A 24,753-nucleotide genomic window follows, 5' to 3' on the forward strand; every position below is an offset into this window, starting at 1 on the left:
TGATGTCATTTCTTTGTTCAGATTACATAAATTATGCCAGTAGCACAGCAGAGCACTGAGAGATTCTGACTTACAATAACTTTGTCATAAAACAGTTCTGTCTCCCTTTTTGTACTTTCAGAACCACACACAAAATATCTAAGGCAAAAGCCTAAAATCCTTTTATCTATTGTAAGAGTGATAATTAACAAACTTCAAAAAGTTTTTTTCTTTTTTATTATTTTAAACACTTTGTAGAATGTGACAGAGCAGGAACTTTTTATTATGTGATGACTTATTTTCTTGCAGATGTCTTCAGAACACCAAGTGAGAGCAGTGGTTGGGTGTTTCTCAACTGCTTCATCATGGCAGCTGATTGATTGTTGGCAGTCTCATCTTTGGCCATGTCTTCCAATGGCTTCGGACTGGGAAGAGTTCTATGCAGATGTGTCTTTTGTGTAAGGATTGTAATCCCTTTGGATATGCCCGAAGAACAGAGATGGCTGGAACTTATGTTGTTTCTAGATTCCATCACGATGTTTCTCATAACAGCTGGATTAATACCATTCTTAGTTTCCTACCCAGGCCAGCTGCTCACCCTTGCAACTTAGCTACAGACTGCAGAAACTTCGTTTCACAGAGGAGGACTTAGCTTTTCTAAATCTTTCCTGCATTACCGGCCACCACCTAATATAGTGAGGAGGTAAGATCATGGCTGTCCCTCTTTAAATCAAGTTGACTTTCTAATATACTTCTGCTGTAAGTCCTGGTAGGTATTGGTAAAGTGATGCCATTTCACATGTGCCTATATTTTCTTATCCATCACCTCTATCTGTGTCCAGTTTAGTGAGATTTGAAATTAAACTGGATCTTACGACTTCTTTCTTTGCTAGAAACAAGTGCCTAAGAAGAGAACAATGCAGTAGCTGTGATCTTAACTGAAACAGTCATTTTCTCCATGCTGGTATAACTTGTAGCACTAGATCTCTCTCTGGCTTGTTTAGACCATCCGAACTGGCAGCAGTTACTTAAGTGGTGGTTTGAATAAGAAATGTTCCCATATAGACTTACATATGCGAATGCTTGGTCTCCAGTCAGTGGTACTGTTGGGTAGGTTAAGGAGTTGAGGGGAGTTTTGCTGGAGGAAGTATTTCACTGGGGGCTGACACTGAGGCTTAAAAGCCTCCCAGCATTCCCAGTGCTCCTATTCTCTAATTTGTGCCTGCAGTTCAATATCTGAGCATCGAATTCCAGCTACCTGCTGTCTGCTGTAATACCTCCCCATTGTGAGGGTGATTGACTCTTACCCCAAATAAACCCTTCATTTGTGCATTTTATCACTGCAATACAAACAAAACTAACACAACTTGGTTCTTTGTATTTTGCCAAAACTAACGTCTATGCCGGTGTATTAGTTTACTTTTTTTTTAAATTGCTGTGATAGATGCTTGACTTAAATAGAAGCAGGAAAGGTTATTTATTTTGGCTTACAGTTTCAAAATGTTCAAGCCATGACTTCTTAGCCATGTATAATTGGGCAGGACATCATGTCAAGAAGAGTCCACATGGGAGGGAGTTATTTATCTCATGTCAAAAAGAACGCATGGAGAAAAGAATGTTCGTGCTTAGTGGACTTCCTGGTCTCCCCCCCTTTATTTATTCCTGGCTCCAAGACTGTACCTGGTGTTGTCTACATTCAGGGTGGATCTTTCCTCCCAGTTTTTCATCCTTTCTGGAAACACCCCCAAAGAGATCTCTACAGCATCAATGCTCCAGGTGATCCTAAAGCCAGTCAAGCTGACAAGTAACAGAAAACACACCTGACCCTGAGATATTTGGCATCTTGTCTTCTTCTTCTTCCAAGCCCTTTGTCCAGGGTCCTGGCCAGGGTCTTTTGGCTGACTTCCTCCAGTTACTGCATATCCTTGTAGTTCCAGCTGAAGGAGCACAGGACACACCTTCCCAAAAATATGCTATATGCTATTTGCACATATTGATTACTTTGACATAAAGATTTTGAGAAACAGAAACTGCAGTGGGAGCCTGTGATGTTTAATATTGCTTGTCAACTTGTCTACTTGAATAATCATCAAGCATCTGACATGACTAAAAGAGATTGTTTGGGTTAATTGGGGTGTTTAGTCCTAGATTGCACATAAAAGTTAGAAAGAGAGCTGAAATGGGCATTCACATCTCTCCCTTCCTGACTATGGACCAATGTGACCAGCTTCCCCACACTGCTCCAGCTATGACTTCTCTGCCATGATGGACCCAAGGGATGAGTCAAATAAACCTCTCCTTCCCTGTGTTGTTTTTGTTACCAGGCAAGAAAAGGAGCTAATGTAGAAACTATTTTTCCCTAGCTGCTTACACACAGACCCTCCAAAATGGCCTCGGTTTCTTCAAGCCCATCTTGGGAATTTATCAACCAGGGAAGATAAATTTTATTCATCCTAGAAAAGCAAAGCACAGTAGAAGGCTTGTGGGAATCCACCAGAGGAAACCACACATAGCAGCTTTGTGAAAGTGTCTGTGGCTCTTCTTTCTAAAAGGTTGCTTCTCTCTCCAAGTTATCTCCAACTCTCCTGTCTTCTCCCTGAGGAAGAAGGTACAAAAGCTTTCCAGTCTTACTGGAATTGGGCCTCTTCACTTTCTTTTCCTGTGATTTTTCTGTGTGTATAATGCATGTGTATCGTCCCTCCTTCTGGCCATGAGGAGCCTGTTAACTAATTCATACACTATATAGTCAAATATTTGAATGACAAAGGAAAAAGATGCTCCTTATGGGCACACAGCATTTCTATACATCATAGGATATAACAGAGTGAAGCAAAGGTACTCTGCAGCATGACTATTGGCCTTAAGGGTTAAGAGGAACACCTGTTACTATGAACAGGGGCCTAATGTTATTAGCTGTATTGGCCTTTTTAAGAGAGCATGGTTTTATACAATCTTGGTAACTGACTAGTATATGTTCAACTATTTTCATGCTAATAAAGTTTATGTTGAAACCTAACCCCTAAATGAAGTTATGTGAAGGTATGAGAGTACAAGGGCTTGGGGAGGTAATTATGTCATGAGGTCACCACCTCCATTTATAAGGCTAATTCCATATTAGAAGATATTCTAGGACTGAGGACATAACACAGTGGCCGAAGAGGACACTTGCTTAGTAAAGGCAGAGGGCCTTGAGTTTGGTCTCCAAGCACTGGAGAGAAGAAGGAGGAAGAGGAAGAAGAAGAGTAGGAGGAAGAGGAAGAAAATAATGGAAAAAAAGGAGGAAGGATAAAAATGAAGAGGCTCATTATCTCTTAGGCAATTAAATATTAGCTGACTTGGAAGTCATGGGAGACAGGTTGCTCAAAATCAGCTCTGTATCCTATTTCTGTGTCCCCAGTAAAAGTATCACAATTGCCCTCTTTAAAATCTCCAACACCATGTGAAAAGAGGCTGAGAGCATCGCAATTACCCCCAACATTAGGACACAATTCCTAACAAAAGGGGTAAAAGCTGAGTATCAGATAGATATATTCACAAAATGGAAACAGAATAGTTAGTTGGATGATGGAGGCTGAAATGGGAGGATCAAGTGGGAGGGAAAGGAGAGAGGTAGGACAAGGGAGAAAATAAAGTGAGAGATGTTTAAAATTAAAGGCTATTTGAAAGGTAGTATGGAAATATAATAGAGTTTCCTAAAATATATACATATCTGAGGATGATATAAAATGAAATCATCAAAAAAAATAGGGGAGACAGAGTCCCACAAGGACTTTCCTGGTTAACAAATGAAGTTTCCAATGCTGGAATTGGGTTACAGTTAATTGACTTGTCAGCCACAGGGGTCCTGCGGATTCCCTAAACAACCCAGGCTGTTGTCAATATTATAGATTGCTCTCCACAAACACATAGCAAGTCCCCATTGCAGAGGCAACACCTCCACAACTCACTGAACATGGAGAAATCCAGCTGGTTCCTCCAGAGAGTCTTCACCTCTAAGTCCTAGTGATATTGATACAGGAAGGCACTAGGCATGCTACCAAAAGAGAAACATAAAGGGCAAGCCAGCAGCACACTCTGTGATCTATAACCCTATTCTACCTGTTAGGCAGTGGTGGCACAAAATAAGATTGGTGGTAAAGCAATATCTGAGTTGAGCTAAGACTCACTCCATGAGATAGAACCCCATACCTATCAGTGCTTGTGTAATCAAACCTGAGACTAGATAGCCCAGGAGCCTAGGGTAAAAACCAATACTACTGTTTTTGGAAAATTACTCCTCATGACATTCTGCTATACTAATGATTAGTTGCTTGTTCAGCCATCATCGGAGAAGCTTCCTTTTGCAGCAGATCGGCACAAACACAGAGACCAACAGCCAGACACTATGCCTTCAATGGGATGTCTCCATCAAATCCCTCCTCTCAGGGCTCAGGAAAACTCATGGAAGAGGAGAAAGGAAGGGTATAAGAGCCAGAGGGGATAGAGGACACCAGAAAACCAAGGCCCTCTAAATCAACTGAGCAAAGCTTATATGAACTCACAGAGACTGAAGCAGCAAGTGCAGGACCTACAGGGGTCTTCCACAAAGTCTCCAAGTCTATATTATGGATTCCAGTTCAATGATTTTACAGGAAGCCTAGCTGTGTGAACAAGTGGATTATTTAATTCTTGTGCTTCCTCTTCGCCTTTTTTTCCTTATCTTTGATTGTTTTGTCCAACTCTGATGTTAGTTTGGGTTTTATTACATTTTTTTTGTTTTATTTTATTATTATTCCTTAGAAGTTTGTTCTTTTCTAACTAGAGACAGAAAGGGAGTGAATTGAGATGGGAGGGGAGTGGGGGTGGAATGAACTGAAAGAAGTAGAGGGAAGGGGAAAACTGTAATTAAGCTATTATGTATGAGGGAGAAATCTATTTTTAATGAAAGTTAAAAAGGAAGGAAGGGGAAGAAAGAGAGAGAGATTGAGAGACAGAGTGGAGAGGAGATAAGATGGTAGACAAGAATGCTTCTGGATACTACAAAGTTTTAGTTGAAAAAAGAAATACTGCAAAAGTTCATCATGACAAGAATTTACATCCAAAATTAACTGCTTTTCTCAGTGGCTAATACTATTTTAATAAGTTATTTAACCAACTTGTGCCTCATTTTCCTTATCTACGAAGACAAACTAGTAATATTCATTAATTCAGAATTTCCTGAAAATTACATGTTAACCTGTATAATGTTCTTACAAGATTATATAATGGATAGTGTCAGTGCAAAAATATAACTATTGAGACACATACAAAAAAGCAGAAATCCCCGCAGTCTTTAGCAATTCAACCCTGGCTGCTTGGAGCCTGACCCAGTGGCTTTGCTACTTCTGGGAACAGAGGAAAGAAGCTGGTCTGGAAGCGTTGGGTGGGAACCCCAACAAGGAGCCAGTCTGTTTCTCATCCTTGACAACCAGTTCTCTGTTGACTAGACATGAAAATGTCAGTTCTGTGAGCAGCTCTGTCTTGGCCAGAGGAAAGAAATACTAAAACCATTTAAGGGAAATGTTTCTTGTTCTAATTTCTTGTTTTTAATCTTTATTCTCTTTTTACAGAGGAACAAATGAGCACAGCAGCCTGGACGCTGTGTGTGATCAGATTTTCCCTGAGCCTAAAGCTCCAGTGCAGTCCAGGCACCATGGCAGAAAGGATCACCAAGATGGTCTGGTGGGACAACTGAACGGACCAGGTCGTCTCTGCATGCCTCAATTTGGTAAAGCCTCATTAACCCCTAAATAGAACACTTGGTGTTAAAAAAAAAAAAAAAAAACTTGTCTTTTCTGTCAAACACTGTAAAAGTTTTTATTATACAGGAATTTAAATCTTTTTTATCTCCCCAGACTAGTAAACCATTTTTGCAAATGTTTTAATTCCCCCTCCTTGTAAAACTTATTTTCTCAAAGTCTTTGCTGAATAATGAGAACTAAGTGTCTTAATTTTTCTTCGTTTCTTTTGTGCTGATTCTTTTAAAACTAGCCAATCACGAAAGACTATCGCGTGAGAACAGTCTATTGACCCTAGCCAATAGGAGACTGAAATAGTGACCACCTGCATTAGCATAAAAACAATTGAACTTCCTGTCCGTGTGTCCTTGGCACTTCCAATTCTCCTTTTTTGAGGAGTCCACACTTCTGATGAGAAGGAAAGTTATCCTTATCAAGGTCTCTTTAAATCTCCAAATTTACTTCCAACAATGGCAGTTCTTTCTTGGAACCCACTCCTGTTATGTGTGAGTTCTGCTAGCCCCCTTTCTCTTATGCTTTCACCTATAATATTTTTTTTTCTGAAACTCACCTATCTAGTCTGTGAAATTATTCTGTCACATTGCTGCAAGATGAAAAATAGAGGAGCCATTTCTGTGGGATGGCTTTTGAGGCCAATGACTGTCTTGGATCCTAGTGCACCCTGCCCCCAGATTATACTCAGCTCAGGTTACAAAGTGTCTGTCTCAAGGACCTCTTCCAAAGTACAAACAATTAGGTCCTAACCCCTGCTTTGCCATGGAGCTGAGCCCTGGATGGACAAGTTTACTCTCTAAGAAGATAGGGAGATGTCTACTTCTTACCTTCCCACAAAGGATCCACATGCTAAAGATACCAGACTGAATAAGTTCTTAGCCATTATAACAGGCTCTCCATTTCTTTTCAAAAGACAGATCTCTTGAGAATTCATCTTCTGTGTTCCTGTCTCTCATGCAGCATATATCCTTTATGAAAACGTTTGTATTATTCTGGCCTTATAAGTACTTCTGTCCACACTCTGTTCTTGATATAAACACTCTGTTCTTGTTAATAACCAAATATTACTTTGGTTGGACATCTCTTGAATAAATTCAGTTACAGATTTAAACATATAGTCTGTGATTATAATCCTTGTCTATCATTTTGAAAGTGGAATGATAAAGAACTAAGAATGTGCTGGTCTTTTTTTCAACTTAATCCTTAGCAAGAGAGTGGACAGGTATTCCTTTCTGAGTGTATCCAACACACCTATAATTGTTATGAAAAGCAGCAACACAATTCAATCACACTGTACTTATACAAACGTAACATAATGTTTAAAACAAAATGCCCAAGAACTCTTCCATAGACGGCCTCTAATGAGAGAAAGGTCATTATATAAAACTTAGTAGCTTTCTTCACAGCCCTAATAAAAAAGTAAAGCACTAACATATTCCATAGCTTAAGTGGTGTTCCCACTCATGTTTTCGCCACACTGTGCTTTAGTGTTTTTCTTAACATACCCAAACAACTTCCCTTGATTTTTCTGAAAGTTTTCCTAAGCCAGTTACAACTAAAATAAAAATTCCAAAGGAGGAAAGCCAAAGAGGAAAAGCTACAAGAATCAGATTTGATTTTCCTACCCTTACCCCTTCCGTATTTCCAAGCAACTAATCCCCTCTCAAACAACACAATAGACCAGCTAGACATAAAGAAGGAGAGATAAAATTGGCCAGCTACTACATTGTCCTTGCTAATCTGAGCCATTTACATAAGGGTTAGGAGGCTTGTTTTATCATTTAAACAGACTTAAAAGCCCTTGCAAATGAGATTTAGTTCCTACAAAAGAATGAATTGGTGTTGTTTGGTGAGCTGCTTCTAGCCCAGAGCTTTCTTGGCAGTAACCAAGCTACTTCTTGGGCCACATGCAGTGTCTGCAAAGATTGCTTCCAGCTGCCAAAAGTGGGAAGCCTAAAACTGATTAAAATCTTACCAGGAGGTGAACAGAATGAGGCTGGGCTAAAAATCCTATCATACTAGAACTTGAACAAACTCTTTCTGTCACAGTGTTTGGAAGATGGCTCTGAAAGTTCAGAACTCTTTGAGTCTTCTCTTGAAAAAGAAAAGAAGAGCCAACAGGGAAGGGACCACAGAGACTGAAAGAAGCAACACAGTCTCCAGCTGTGACTTGAAGACAACCTAAACTCTTTGATTCATTGTTGGTCAGAGTGGCCTTGGGCACAAGGATAAACTGTACTCCTTTGCCAGTGTCGGAACTAACTAACTAAGCTAACTCCTCTGCAAATGTCAGAACAAAGGTAATTAAGAGAAACACATGTTCTTAGCACAGACTACACTCATCAAAACCCACAAATCTGGATGATAATCATATATACCACACACCAACTGTATGTTTTACCTGGCACACCTTGAACAGATGTTCAGTGTGACCTTGGCCTGTGGCTCAGAAGGGTGAGTAGGTCGACCTTGGTTAAATTTGCTCCCGGAAATTACTAGGGTGGTTACGCCTTCCATCCTTAAGTCATCCAGATCTTCTGCAACAACACAAACAATGACAGAGAGAATTAACTCCAGTTGAATTAAACATGCTTTAAGATACCTATTAGACTAAATTCAGCATCCCCAGGATTCTCCTGAGGGGGGTTTCTGTTCACCAAGAAAGCAGATCTTGTAAAGGGGATTTCCAGTAAACAGAATCTCCAACTTAAACTTCCAGGAACTTCCCTAAACCCACCGTCAAAGGTCAACTACCTTGGCAAGGGCCTCTAGTTTCCTAGTTCCCAGTCAGTCTGAATAGACTGTATCTACCCAAAGACCTCCAGTCTGCTGACTAGGTAAAGTCACTTGCTTTCCTGCCAGTTTGCTTTTCTCACTGCCCCCTGCCAGAGACATAGTCTTGACAATTTGGTAATTAATAAGTCTTTGTTTCTACCAATGGAATGGTCTAGTTCAGTTGATTTCACTGTGGTCTCACTTACAACGAACAGGCTTAGATGTCATGATAGCAATGCAAATGAATCTGTGGATATTGAAGTTATACTTTTGAGAGGATGTACTTTACAGCTAGTTTCACAAATAGAGACAAGCTTAAAATGGACATAGCGTCAAGCAGCTTGATAGACACATAACTCTGCACCATTACATTAGTGCAGCTCATCTCTCGTCTGTCTGTCTCCATCTGTCTCTCTGTCTCTGTCTCTCTCTCTGGTTCTCTCCTCTTGCAGAAGCTTCTTTGAACAGACAGTGGTTAATACTCATAACTGGTCCAAGTCTAGAGAGTATCTGTGGAGTGTTCAGCCAACCGGATCCTTTAATAAGTGGGCGCACCCAAGCCCATTAGTCCCCAAACAGGTGTTGGAAAAACTCTCCATATCCAACCAGCAAACATGAAACAACATAAAAGTAACCGGAGAAGGAATTTTATTTTTTTGCAAAAAGGGTAAAATGGGATAGCAGGCACATCAGGGCAGAAGTTTACTTAAGTTTTTTTGTTGTTGATGATGATGTTGTTATTTTTGTTATTTTATTTTTTTTCTAACACTGGTGGCAACCGCTGCTTTTTCCCATCCTTTGAGAACTGACCACACAATCTTTTCAAATTTGGCTAATTTTTAGAGAACCAGTGTAAGTTAAATGGAGGAGAGCAGGGTAGAAGGAAAGAGATTAATTGTTGCAGGCCTGAATGTTGGTGAGGGGTTCTTTGGAGTCACAAAAGTTTTACCACGCGAGACAGATTAAAAGATCTGAATTCCTTTGCATAAAACTTTACAAGGTGAGGAGATTTATGGAATGTTGGCCATTGGTGACCTTACTAACCTTTAATAGCAAAGAGCATTTCACACACAGTTAAGGCATTGCTGGAAACAAACCCAAAGCTCTCTGCCTCCCAGGATCCATGGCAGCTTAACTATGGTCACATATAACCAGTCTCACTTGCCTATCCAGTATCTCTGTGGCAGATTTCACGTAGTGTAAGTCATGTGTGGTCTATATCACAGGTCACTTATTAAGAAGGCCTGATTCCCTGTAATGGAAGACATACTTCTCTACTTTCTGGTAAAGAGACTTCAAAAGAGGGTCCCAGCAGTTTTGCCTAAAAAGCATGATACATCCTTACACGCTTCTCAAACCCACCCATCTCTCTACTACCTCATTTGTGTGAGATTAAAATACTTGAGAGGTAAGCCTAGCTGCATTGTCTTGGGAATTCTTTCCTACCCTTGCCACTGTACTCCCCATCTTCATTACCAAGGACTTCTTGTCATGCCAGGGCTTCTGCTGTTAGTGTTTATATAAAAATGCCACACATATTCAGATCTGATATAAACGTGTTTTATTCGGGGAAAGGGAAGCAGAAGAGAGTTAGAGCCTGAGTGAGACATGAGGATACAGTGGCAGAGACAGAGAGACAAAGGTGGCCAGAGAGGGGCGTCATGATAAACAAAAGCAGAGAGAGCAAGAGAAGAGAGCAAGAGAGTGACAAGGTGACAGGTTGGTCTTTTTATATCAGGTCTGCAGCTGAATTGAGACTGCCAGGTACAGCTGCCACATACCTGACGGATGGCACATGATGACATCATAGGTTATTAGACAACCTAGAGGCAGGCTGCTTATCCACTGACATCTGTGCTCCTCCATTGCTAGATATTTACATTCTCCAGTGGGTGTCTTTCCCTTTGGTGGAGTCAGGTCTACCAGAGACCTCTGCCTATCTCAATGCCAATAAACCCAAAAACCTAGTGCTAGATCAGGTCTTGGTCTTCCCAGACCTGCTGAATCTTAAAAAAGTAAGAATTCTGCTATGCTCCCCACAATGGATTTGATCATACTTCCCAAAAGAGAACCTGGAATTCACAAGGGTATTTGGTTCTTTCTTTTCTTTTTTAGACTTGCAAGTATTACTCAATCTCATGCACTTAAGATTCTCACTTTGGCTGTTTTACAAATTTAAATTCTTTATGCTGGTATTATAATAAACATAATCAATTAGTTTTTCTTTGTAGTACTGGTTGGCCACAATGTAGTGGATTATGGCAGTCAGTGGCCAAAATTGATGCTTTTGACTCCAAAAATCTTTAGAGGTTTAGGAAATTTCATAGAACGCCAAGGCAATGGTAAGAAATTTCAAGCTTTCTTCTGTCTCTGTAAGTGTCCCTCTCTGTCAGCCCTTCACTATATCTCAGTTCCTGTTGTTGCATGGAAATCTATTCCATTCAAGGATCGAAACAGCCTGATTAGGGATTGGAAACTTCTTTCTAAAACTTCTATTTCCTCCACCTGGAGACTGACTCCTGGACCTTTGTTCTAAGATAATGTCCCTCATCATTAGACCAAATCCCCAACTACCCCAAACTGGCTTCCTCTCCTCTGTAGCATTCACCCTAAACAGTCAAAGCACAACTTGGCAGAGTCGTTTCTCTTCTTTGTCTCCTTCTATCATGTGGTTCCTCCAGATCAAACTCGGGTTGTGTTTCAACTTACTGGCAAAGCTAACAAGTTGATGATTACATTGTTCTAGATTTCTTGTATTAGTCATGGTGGAGTCCTCATAGCAACTAGGATCTCTTTCTTTACTTAGTTTAATGAAACAGATAAGGCAGAAAAAAAGTCTCCTATGTCTTAAGGGAAAAGCTACCTGGCTTTGGAAGTTTGGTTCTTGTATCTCTGAGGTTGCTCTTTCAGGCTGTGTTGGAAAGCTGTTCTTGGTTCTGAAGCATCATACATATGATGACAACTCTCTCAGCAATTGGCCCCAAAAAATCAGGATTTGCTTAATAAAACAAATATTAAATGGACTTTCCTCCTTTTTCTCCAGTTTCCAGCACATGCTACACTAAAGAGATAGGCAGAGTCACTGAATTCATGCTTGTTACACACCTGCAGTCCAGTGCATTCCCTATGAACCCCTGTAAGGGACAGCTGTCCTTTCCAAGGCCTGATCAGCAAGCAATAACTTTCTATTTTTCCTTTCTCAGCCTCCTTCCTCAGACACTGGCTAAAACCTTTTCTTTTCTGATTCTTGCTCTTTCTCTAAGCTCCCTTCTTCGCTGTGTGGTTTCTCACCTGTCATGTGTGTGACCTCCATGCTGGCTCAAATGACCTACTTTCCTCCCACTCTCTGACCCATGTTCTTCTCTTGGCACCTGCTGAGAGTGACAGCTTGCCTGCCATGATGTAGGGTGGGGTGGGGAGATGCCTTTTAAGTGCTAATAAAATTGTCCTTGAGTTTTCAATTGCATCATTCTCAGATTCTTTTATTTATAAGACTAAGAAGCCCAAGAGGAGATTTCAATTTCCCTTGCAACAAAAGTTGCTTCCTTGGTTTTAATAATCTGTTAATTAATTATTTGAAAACCTGACCCTTACACATATTGGCTCCTGGAAACAGGCTTTTGAAGGAATGCTTTTGCTGCACTTATCTATAGACACAGGAAAAATAAAATACTCAGAGACCTAGAGTAGGAAGAAGCTGTTAATTATGTGGAGCGAGATATCCTGAGGTAATTCCTGACTATTTACCACCTGTCTACCTGTGATCAAGCACACGTCATGTGCAGTTGGGGCCACCAAGCTTGTTCACAGAAGTGAAAACACACGATTTGTTATCTTACATGAACAACAGCCCAGCATTTGGGGAAGTTATCTGTCGTTGGTCAAGTGGGGTTCACAAGTTAGAGGTGTTTTTGTTTTATAGATCTCTTAAGCATAGTAATTAAAGTTAAAGCATAATATTAGCCATCCCAAAGCCTTTGTCAGCAGTGTGTGTATTAAATCTGGGGCTTGTAAGAATGAAGAAGCAATTAGAAGAGGAAGAAGCATATTAGAAAGCAGAGGAGGTCCAAAAGAGTGTGAAGAATAACTGCAGGGCTGAATTAAAATCTGAGCAAGTTTTTCTACATTATAACCTCTCAGGGCGACTGGAAAGGGATATCTTTGCTTTCTACAGACACCCACAAAGACGACCCCAGAGAGAGTGGGGGATAGTGGTGAGAACAGACCAGCTAGTTGAGGAAATCTGACAGCTCTTATCCTGGGGTTAATTCAAGAGGCAGAATACATCTTTCATTTAACTTTTACCATAAGAAAATATGAGCACATTATATGAATGTTGTACTTTAATATTTTGAGAGGGCACTAGCTTTTTTTTCCTAGTAGAAAGCCCAATGCAGGGATTCGTGTTTAAAGGTAGCTTATAAAACTCCAGCACATCTTCTGAGTTCCAAGAATGCTACTGAGAAGAACAAACTAATATACCACTGAAGGCATAAGCATTCTATCTTTATTCACTGGCAAATAACCAAGAACCAATCAAGCAAAATGGTGTTTTGATGTCAGAAAATAGCATCTGCTTAGATAAAATAATCCCAAGACTTTCATTTCATTCAAGTGTAATCCATGAAATAATTACAGCTGTTTGAACTAGACAGTGTGGAAGATGAGTGAATTTTCACATCTGTTTCAAGGAACTTTATAGAAAAATTAAAAGCCTTTCAAGTGTAAGTCTCTTCACAGTGATTCATTGATGAGTTGAAGAATTACATGGTGGTTTTCCCTGGATCACGATTGGTTTGTTGATTTATATCAATAAAACTGATTTGGTCAAATGTTTTGAACAGATGTTACACATTCTGAGTGAATTATTAAAATTAAAGCAAATGTTAAAAAACATTAAAAATTAGACAAGATCAAACGAACTATGTATGAAATATTTCTGTTATGGGAGACAGTTACATTTCCAAAAAAGGAAAAGAAAGAGAATGCATCATAATTCAATTTGCTGGCACATACCATGGGAGAGATATGGGGAACAGATACGAGAGGGAGACTATGCAAACATCTAAAATTTTCCATTTACATAGTCATACCTGAAATAGGACTTGAGCATTTTTCTTTGTGTATCAGAGTAGTGTGACTTCAATTTCACAAAAAAAAAAGGAGTATATGAAAGTAAATAAAATCCATAAAATGTTAGAACAAACTGATAGAGAACAGAAATTGCAGGTCTGAAGTTGTAAACTAACAAATATAAAATAGAACCTGACTTGAGAAAATAATCATGTTGACTCATTCCATATTTAATGATATTTTGGTCTATACTACAGATATTGATAAACATGTCTGCATGAGGTTATTACGCAACATGCTCCCTCCGTCATTGCTTTGGGGAGAGTAGGATAAATTCATAAGCTGACCACCACAGTCTAAACCTCAGCAACTAGGTTTTGTTTGAGGGGGGTAAGATGACCCTGCCTGAAGTAAGAAGACTTCAAACACAAACACAAATCTACCAGCGGGTATAAAGCTAGCACTTAATGGCAGTGTAGTTTTCATTCATTTAAAGTGTAGTGAGACTTAAATGGGTGACACTGACAACCACTTGCTTAAATCTCTCTTTTCTCCCACTCAATCTTTTTATCTTCTTAAGCTTTGACCTCTGCCATTATTCTCCCTTCACTAAACCCTTGAGGGTTTGCACTTCTTTTGAGTTAACGATCCTCCCATTTATTTACTGCTCCATCCTTCTCCTATTTCCTTGTCATGTGTTTTACTTTTAATATGACTTTTTTTTAATGAATGCTTCAAGCTAATATTTGAAAATTATATCAGAATATTTGGTTATTGCTCTTAATATTTTCAGCTCTTCATGGGAGCACTCTCAATAAAGCAAAAGTTAATTGTCCACAGAAAGGGAGGGGAAATTTATTATGTGAGTCACACTTTGGAGGATTGACGTCCAGTGTGATTTTCTAAAAATGATGCGATAAGTGTCATATCTGTCTCCTTTCTCTTCTTTTCAAACTCCTTTTATTTTTCTCATGTATGGAGTCCTTTGAGACAAATAAAAAAGAGTCAGATTTGAAGAAAAATATAAAAGATCACGACTTGTCAGATCCTGAGATTGTTGTGGGTGTGTTTCGGCTGTTAACTCACACTTCCCTGTGGCGTGCACGCCACAGGTGAGAAGCAGAACATGACACACCTTCCCCAGCCCTGAGGAGCAGATTGCGCACCTCACGATGCTGCCACCATGTCTGACACGCCGTGAATCCCTTTTCCATCTCGTGCCGCTTTCTTGGAATGCGTGTGCTGTTCGCATCCTTTACACTTCAAGTCACAGAATGCTGCCACCCGATATGAAATTTTACAAAACCATTTCCAATTTCGTTCTGTTTCCTTGGAGAGCTGCCTTCATGGAGCTGTGTCTTCGTAAGATGTGCTGAGGCATGGCATCACCTGTGGCTAGCATCTCACCTCCTGCAGTAGCTACCGTCTCTTACTACTTTTTTTATTCTTGGAGATTATAATATAATGACAGCATCCCCCTCCATTCCCCTTTCTCCTTCCAAGCCCTTCTTGCTCTCCTTCAAGTCATGGCCTCTTTAATCATTAATTGTTATTACATGCATTTTACACACACACACACACACACACACACACACACACACACACACACATTCTCAAATATAACCTGTTCAGCCTATATAATGTTACAAGATAAATTTTTAATTTTTATTAAAAAATGATTATTTTCTGATTAAAAGGAATTAAAGTAGAAAAGAGATCAATACCGATTGATTATAAAGCTTACTGTCTTTCTAAACTAGCCAAGCTCCTTCTATACCAGCTGAAGAGTCTTGATACCCTCAAGTACGTACTTCCTCCACTCATGCCCTGAAAATCCTCTCCTCAGTGTTTCCACTCTACGCTCTCTCCCTTCATCAACTATGACGGGATCCTCCATTTCTCTATATTCTATCTTTATCTCTGTAACATTCATCATCCTTTGGAATCATATTATACAATCACAGCTCCTTGCTAGCACTGTTCACTAATCAACTTACAGCCGGTGTCTGAGAGTAACTGCTGCGTTCTTATTTTCCAGAACTGTCCTTAGAATATAAATGCTCACTGGTTAGATATCAAATGAACAACAAGAACAACAACAACAAATGAATCATCCAAACAGCACGATTTGCATGCCACAATTAACTCCACTCTATTTTGACTCATATTATAGGAAAAGTTCCTTAGAAAGTCTGCTGGGTTTCCACAGTGCAAGGGTTAACGGGGAAGAAGAATGGAAATGATTTGTCTAGCCTGAAGATAAGGGTCACCTTCATATAGACTCAAGTTTAAGAAGGATTTCTTGAATCTGTGGTAAACATTAATTACTGCCTATGTTTAATAATTGTGTATTTAGTTAACTCCATTCATAAGATACCATTCATCAAAGTCAAATTTTTAATGCAAAAGCATAATTTGTTGAATGTCTTTTAAGCAGGTGATGAAACAGCCAGCTAGGAACTCAGGCCCAGTTCAAAGACTTTTTAAGATACTGAATCTTACCAACAATCATGTGATGTTGGGGCTAGACGCTGCTTCATTTGCCTGGCTTGACATTCTCCTTATAGTCCTGGGAAACACACAACTTCACCAATGCGTATCCAGATTCTCCACCCATAGAAGCCATGAGGTAAAAAGTGTCCGTTGTTTTAAGCTCCTGAGTACATGGTCATTTGTCATACAGCCATCACTGACAAATACAATATTAAGGTAATTTTTCTTTTCTCAAATTCACTAAGCATAAAATTCTTTGTTATACCCTAAAGAATTATTTTACACTGAATAGCTAAAACTGAAGATCAATTTATAAATAGCAATAGAAAACAAAATAATTAAAATTCCAGACTACAATATTTTCAGACATTGGACATTCAAAGTATACTTTACATTATTTGCCTTGTTTTCAAAATGGCCGGGAAAATTCTACATTTAAGATTAGAAGAGGGTTGGTATGTGTCTTAATGGGAAAACTCCATTCCACCATTGTGAAACAAAACAATTAAAAGAGGAATAGTCATTAAAAGTTAATGTTTGATTAAATATATAATATACACAATTAGTCCACAGGAGACTCAATAGAGATTTTTTTATTGGCTTATTTCAATTGATTTACCAAGGTCTTCCAGTACTAATTTCCCCTTTCCTTTATATTAGTCTTGATTACATCTATGGTTGCCTTTTTGCTTTGTCTTCAACTCTAACCACGATTGTTAACATCATTTGGTAAGGAAAGTATGACCTACTTTACAAGTTTCAAATTTAATATGTGATTTTCACAAACACATTCTAACGAAAAGTGGAATCACCCTTTAGCAGCGTTTCAAGGAACACACGCACACACATACACACACACCTTAAAAACCAAAGAAGCACATGGCTCACTTTGTCCTGTACTTTCCTAACTTAGCATCTTCAGGTGGACTGCATCCATGACTTGGAAAAGGTCACCTAAAGAAGAGCACTCACCACACACCAGCATCCCTTCTGGGGTTGTCTTGGGAGCCTTTGTAATTACAAACAGCACATTTTCATATAAAGCATTTGACTACATCTCCAGACTGTCAGTCCATTAGTGTTGTCCATATCCAGAAACAAATGTTACTGAGTTTTGAAATCTATGGAACACTGCTTCCGAGTATGAGCTCCTTCTTAGAAGCCCATATTTATTCCAGTCTCCAAAACACTTGTGGTGCCCTCAAATTGAGTACAACTGGGATGGGCAAGCTAGGCAGGATCCTTCAATGCACAGTCTCTGTTCTCAACCTCTTTTCCACTGAACAGGGAGAAAAACATTAAGAAATTAACGATGAGGATGAGCGCTTTAACTTTGCACCCTGCTTAAGCTTTTTATTTTATCAGACTTAGCCTCTTTTTGACAGACTCCCGGTGAGAATGCCATTCTTATGAGTTCTGTCTTCTCCCCCTTTCTTCTGAAGAGGCCATCAGTGCTGCATGTCCTCAGGAAGAGCCAGCAGGACTGATCAGCCTCTGCAGGCTGAATCTGTCTTTTGAGCTCCTCACCATCTGCTAGAGGAAAGCTCATCCCAGAACTGTGAATAGTCACGGCTTGTTCTTGGCATGATTAAGACCCTTCTGAACCTTCCTATCATGAATTCAATGTCACATTTCTTTCTTCAAGTACCAACAACTACCTCTGGCCTCTGACCCAGGCTGGGACAACTTATTCTGCTGTGCTTAATTTTTTTTTTTTCTCCTCACTACATCAGGCCCAGTACTCTCAGCTCCTACTGATGTCTATCTCCTTACAAGTTGCTTAGTAGTTGCTGGTCACCTATATGTCATATGGAAGTCCTGGAAGCTTGGAGATGCTCATGAGTCAGCCAACTTATCACATTTTATAAGCATCTATTATGATCCTCTGACTTCTATGGATGTAGAGTAGAAATTCATAATTGAATGATCTATATTTTACAAAAATCAAAATGAGACATTATTGTCATCATAAGTATTGTTTACTTCATTCATTTATTTATATTTATTTATTTACTTGATCTGTTTGTGTGTGCACACATGTGAGGGTATCATATTACCCATGGGGAGGTCAGAAGACAACTTGTAAGAGTTAATTTTCTCCTTCTACTATGTGCATCCTGGGGATCAAGCTTAAGGCATCAGCTTAACAGTCAGCTCTTTTATCTCCTGAGCCTCCTCTCCAGACCTCGAGCTGGCTTTTAAGGAAAGATTTTGTCATCTTCTTTCTTCCTCTAATCTATGTGGACATATACCAAGATGTCTACCCTGAGGAAAAAAAAAACACACAAAACAATGTTTCTTACCCGATTTTATTTCTCTATCTCTCTTTCTGCAGACTAAGTTTGTGGGTTTTTACCTGTTGTCAACTAGGACTTTCTTTTTACTTCAGCTGTGGTCTGATTAAGCCTTGGAGTAGCTCATCCTTGCAAGATTCAATGTGCAGCTTTTGAAATTTCGAGAAGACTTAACTCTCTCTACAGATTCCGCTGTAGGACATGTTTCCCTTTAAAGCAGTTGTCTGTGGAGCATGGAGCTGGTGAGTTTATGCCCTCTTCACTTCAGGCAATTTCTCTTCTTTCGGGATGTGATACTTTCATTGTGGTTCGAAGCAGCAGGAAAGAGTAACAAAATTAAAACACAGTTACCCTAGGTTGAATTTAGAATGTTCCCGGGAAACTCATGGGCTTGAACACTGGGATGCTGTTAGGGAAGATTGTAGAACCTTTTTGAAATGGAGCCTTTCTGCAGGAATTCCTGGGAGCTATCCTTGAGCTATGATAGCCTGACCATACTTTCTCTTTGTTTTGCCTGCTTCCTAACTGCCAACACAATGTAAGCAGCCGCTTCATTTTCCTGCAGCTATGTTTGCTCTGCAGTGATGGGCCATATCTTTTGAACATGAAACTTAAGTAAACCCTTCTTCTCTTGACTTCTTGTTAGGTATTCAATCATGGCAACAAGGAAAATAACCAATATGATAATTTTCCTTAAAAACGCATTGGTTTGGTGACAAAATATTATTCATATATTCGTGATAAACTTATTCTGAAACTCTTTGCTCTCTAGAGCTTGCATATGTTCTTACTGAATTGTCTGACACCTAGGAAACCCTCTCATGATTTCTCCCCTAACAAACATCTCATATTTCCTTCAAGTTCAAACGTTATTGTTCCTGAAGTCTTCCTCATTGCCCCCACTCCTAATAATCAGAATAGTACCTATGACAGATCTTAAAAGCATTTTATCTTGCGTCAATATCTGATTTTAAATATTTATGTATTACCCATTGACTCCTGTATTTATCTTTGAGAGATATCACATTGTGTGTATGTGTGTGGGTGTATGTGTGTGTGTGTTACCTTTTGTTCCTTAAATTTCTAGAAGCTTTTAAGCTAGTGGCTGATTTTAGTTTTTAATTTCATCTGCGCTGGTATGGTTTGGATCTGAAATGTTCCCCAAATGCATAAGTCAAAGAGTTGCTCCCACACGTAACTATGTTTGGAGCTGGGAAGTGGTTAGATACTGGTTGTTAGCTTCATCAATGTATAATCCACTTATGAGCTTCTATGTGAGTAAACCAATGGATGTGGGTACATTTAAATGGTAATATATCTTGTCTTCTTGTTGATATTTTTCTGCTTCCTGGCTGCAGAAAGATGAATGGCTTTCTTACACAATACTTTTCAGCCATGATGTTTCTGTCTTGCCAGGCATAAAAGCAATGGAATCCACCAACTATGGACTGAAACTCTTGAGACTGTAAGCCAAAATAAACCTTTCTTTCTTTAAGTTGCTTATCTCTGGTATTTTGTCATCGCAATGGAAAGGCAGGTAATACTAGTTACTAGTGTTCCCAGTGTAGGAGGTGATGGGACTGGAACAGAAACACCACAGGCAACACCAGATCAGAGCATTGTCTCCTTAAAGCTATGCAACAGGAAACTGTCTCATCCTACTCTTCATATCACAGGTACAGAGGTCCAGTGTGTTTCACATTCAAAATGACCTGACACAACCTTAATTTCTTGAACTCAAGGAAGACAATGAATACTAAACTTGATAATACAGTGCTCAATAACCAAGCCACATGAGTCTGAAGCTCATGTACAAAATAAACCACATATTTGTTCTTAGTGTCAATCACTGAAGTACAAATTTTTACTGTTGGTGCTCTCACTCTTGGGTCCTCTATTTACTGTTCATTTTTTGTAAGCATGTGGACATTTGAAAGTAGAGACTAAATTAACATTCATTAATTCTACTCGCCCTCTATTAAAACTTGTTAATAGATCCCAAATCTATACGTAATTAGTAGGTAAAAGTTAATATGTGGTGAAATAGCTCAGATGTGGAAATTTTGATAAATTAGTTACTATTAACATTAGTTTGGCTCACTAAAAAAAATGAAAGCTTGTTCACTTAAGAAAAAGAGTTAAATTTTAAGAATAACAAAGCCAAGTATAAGGAGTAGGTTAGCTTATGCTCTGGCCTAAATAAACCTTAACACTATACATTAACTTCAGTTATGTGAGTACTCTTAACGGACTTTAATGTTCAAATATCTTTGTTAATGAGATATATCCAAGGCTATATGCTGATATTTCCAGGAACTTTAGCTGTAGGAGTCTCTTAGTTTCCTTTTATCTTTAAGAAATACAGCTGGGCTCTTTGACCCCCTCCACCGGAGAGGGGAGCAGCCTGTGAACTGTCTTCCTCAGTTCACAGAGGAAGACAAAGAAGCCAGTCCTGATGAGACCTGATAGACTAAAGTCAGATGGAAGAGGAGAAGGATCTACCCTATCATTGAACTGGGGGAGGGGCATAGGAGAAGAAGAGGGAAGGAGGGTGAGATTGGGAGGAGATGGGAGAGGGGGCTACAGCAGGGATACAAAGTGAATAAACTATAATTAATAAAAAAAAAAGAAATGCAGCTGGACTCAGTTGACAAGAAGGGAAAAAAAGTAATAGCCAGCTCTTGCTTCAAGCATGCTAAGCAAGCGCTGTACCACCAAGCCAAATCTCCAGCCCTGATAATCGGTTCTTGCTTGTAAAAATTTTATCAGTTGGTTGGAAGATGTTTCAGTCAGGAGAGTGCTTGCTTTTCAAGGGGGAGTATATCAGTTCAGTATCCAGAATCTGACATTTAAAATGTCAGACAGGAGGATGGCATCCACATAATCTTTGGGTCGCTGAGACAGAGATAAATGGATCCTTGGAGCAGCAAGGATCTAGTCTACTTTGTGAGGTATAGACAACAGGTAACCCTATTTTCCCCCACAACTTCCCCAAAAACAACATGATGGTCAGCATCTGAGGGAAAGTAGCTCTTTCTTTTTTAGCCTCCACATGTATGTACACACAGCGACACACATACACATATATACACACACAGACACACACACACACTGAACCTCATTTTTTTCATATCTCCATGTAAGCATTTCATGTTTGCCTTCACTCTTTCTGTCAGCTCGTGTAATTTCCTTGATCTCTCTGAATTAGTCACTCCTTTAAAAACCTATTGCTCTTTGAATGTGAAATGTCCCTGTAATGTATTAAAAAATTGGTTATTAGCTGAGGGCTTTAGGGAAGTGAGTAGATCTTGGGGTCTCTGATTTTATTGAATGCATGCATTATGGTCTTATAATTTAATTCCTTAATTGGGGGGGTGATAGAAGCTAGGAAGATGGATGTGATTGGAAGGACCAGGTTGCTCAAGGTGTCTTTGGAGGGTGTATTTTACACCTGTCCTCTTCCTTTCTTTGTCTCTACCACTCTGGGCTGTCACTAGGTGAATCTTTTCCCTTGTCCCACACTCTCACCTAGCCATTGTGCCCTGCTTCAGCACAGGCTCAGCAAGACTGAGCCAACCAATTCTGGATGGAAATTCTGACATCACAAGCTTTACCTGAGTAGTCTGTTCGAACAAAGAGACCGACTAACACACTGTTTCCAATTCACTATAACAGAAAATATAAATCTAAAATCTAACAATCACCAATTTTGTCATCACTGAAATACAGAAATGAAATATGCACTGCACTAAAACACCCTTATTAACTCTCTTTACATAATTCTTATATTTTTTACATCAATTTCAGATGATAAGAACTAAGTTAAAATTTTAAGACAGGACAATAGTATCTTCTACCTTCTTTATAGATGTAGAATAGTGGCTACCTAGCTTTTAAACAAAAATGAACGATGAAAATAAAAACGTACTTAAAACTGAAGTTTCTGGAAAAGCCTCCTGTTATTGCCTGCCTTGCATTATACCTCAAATTTGACCTTCCCTTCTTCCATCCCCCCACAAGCTGTGTTTCAGAGCTGGGTCTCTGAAGACATCCTTATTGACAACAGTTTTGTCCAAAGGGATATTCACGAACTGCCTTGTGGGCATGAGGTAATTGTAGCTGTATAACTTCACTAACTACTTGATCTTTGATATTATCATGATTTTCTTCTTGCCCATCACAGCTATCACGTTTGAGGAATCACAGTGAATTCCAGTCACCAGAGCAAGGCTATACGGGTGCCCTGAGGTACCATCAGCAATGTTCTTCACAATGACAGTTTTGTGTCTGAAGCAGCATCTATCCAGGACCAGTGCCATTTTCCCAGGTTTCATGAACTTGCTTGATTCGACAGCAGGCAGCAGGCATGCAGCAGAAAGAAGTGGCTCCCTAGCCTGAAGGTTTTCTAGACACTCTAAGACTTGCTGGATGCGCAAATGAAAGCAAGATGGCATTAACTTTTGTCTGGTCGTTGTTGTTGAAATTCAACTGAGCTTGCATTACACTTTAACATCATGAATACTTCTGAGGTCTTAACACAGTTTTGCAACACCAACCTGCATTTAATTATGCTCTACAAATGAATCAGAGAACTTTTAGACAGTTCCTCATTAAAGGGAATCAATCCACAAACAACATAACCATTGTTTATACAAAAATGTCAGCACCAAGTCTTGGCACATGCACTGTCACACATAGTATGTTCTTCAATGCATTCCCTCACATAATTACTTCCATGGCCACTCCATTCTGATCACATTTCGTTGTCATGTATCTGCTCTGACAATCCTTAGAAGTAACTTAAATTGGGTATTGTGATTTCATATGAAAATTTTTGTTGAGAATTATTTCTATTAATTAAAAAATCTGTGCTGCATAGATATCGAATGTCACATCCCTCCAGGAGTTAGGCATCCGTGCATGATACTACTCTTCAAGTCCAAATCCACAACTTTCTTTTTAGTGAATGTGACAGCAAGCTGCATTGACCCAGGCTCAGTCTTTTGGCCTTAACATATCTTCTTTGTAAGAATCTTGGAAGTGGCAAAGATTCTCTTTTTGTTCTTTGTTTCATACATTTCAATTTTTTGTCTCTATGGGGCTGCACTTTTTAGCTCTGTGGTGTTTGATCTCATCACCTTCTCCATCTTCCAGGAAACTAATGGTTGGACCCAAACCACTGTTATCCAGCATACTTTTTCCTACAGGCCTTCAAAACTTGAAGAATATCAATGGTACAAAAAGAAATGAGCCCCTTTCTCTGGAAGATACATCCAAATCATCAAGGGTCCTTTAGCTACTTTCATACCAACCATTGACTTTCCCATCTAGTCAAAGTGAATGTCACCACCACTATAACACATCTCAATGTAATTGTGTTCACATATTTCAAACCTAAAATCACTACTTGGTCTGCTCTAACCTGACACCCTTGACAACTTTAATACTTTAATTATCTCCCCCTTTTATTGTAACTCTGCCAACTCTTTCCTTAATGGCATTTTTTATGCCTAGATATTCTATTAATCTCTATTCTCTCTTTAAAGTTCACCTTTATTCCTCTACATGAAACTGCTAGTTGCTCCTAAGTATACAATTAGGTTTAGTGAGCTTAGCCCACTAAAGTCTTTAGAAAGTTGAATTTATAACATAGAACAATTATGACTCTTATGCTACATCAAATACCTCCTTCAGCACTTCCAATCAAATCAAGTTGGCTAATTTATTTCCTGGCTACTTCTTATACACATTTCTTTCACTCCTTATTTACAGTTGATTCACCCTTGATCCGCTGGAAACAAGAAGAAGCCTTCAATTCTCATTTTTATGCTGTAACTTCTAATCTATTTTTGGTTCCATATATCTGTGCAATACGTTGTGGTACACGCAAACCATTCTAGCCTGCAGAGCTCCATTTGATTTTCTTTTGCTTTCCTGTCTGACTATCATTGGATGACTTCTTCCCGTTTTCACTCATACACTATAGTTCTCTTTGGCTCTGCATCTCTGATTAGTTCTCTTTGCATTAGAATCCTCACTGCAGCCCCTCATCATCTGTGCCATCTTCAAGAGAGAATTTCCAGCCATAAGTTTAGATTCTAAAACGCCTCCCTCATGCACCAAAGTGCCTTGCTCAACTCTCCTCTGTGTAACCACTAAAATCTCATTTTCCCCACATGGCATTATGGTCCTCACTCAATAGATTTCTCTCTCCACTACAGTGCATAAAATGTGCAGCTGTTTTTGTTGTTCTTCATGCAATATCTATCTACCTCGTTACTCAATACGTAGTATAGCCTTACTGAATGAGATAAGGAATTAATCAGTTTTTACAACAACCACTACACAATTCTGCTCCATTTGTTCAC

General features: G+C 39.3%; 1 protein-coding gene across 8 annotated transcripts in view; it reads right to left on the bottom strand.

The window, feature by feature from the left end:
* Positions 1–24,753, bottom strand: part of C6H8orf34 (chromosome 6 C8orf34 homolog) — a 386,935-nt gene that overhangs the window by 134,840 nt on the left and 227,342 nt on the right. For 5 of the 8 annotated variants that reach the window (XM_060385858.1, XM_060385857.1, XM_060385856.1 and 2 more), the window contains one exon: positions 8,152–8,287. In XM_060385858.1, coding sequence (XP_060241841.1) covers positions 8,152–8,287 — 136 coding nt within the window. The remainder of the gene's footprint in view (positions 1–8,151; positions 8,288–24,753) is intronic. The other 3 variants (XM_060385855.1, XM_060385862.1, XM_060385860.1) reach the window with 2 other exon arrangements.

Source organism: Meriones unguiculatus, chromosome 6, assembly GCF_030254825.1.
Source record: "Meriones unguiculatus strain TT.TT164.6M chromosome 6, Bangor_MerUng_6.1, whole genome shotgun sequence".
Lineage (NCBI taxonomy): Eukaryota > Metazoa > Chordata > Mammalia > Rodentia > Muridae > Meriones > Meriones unguiculatus.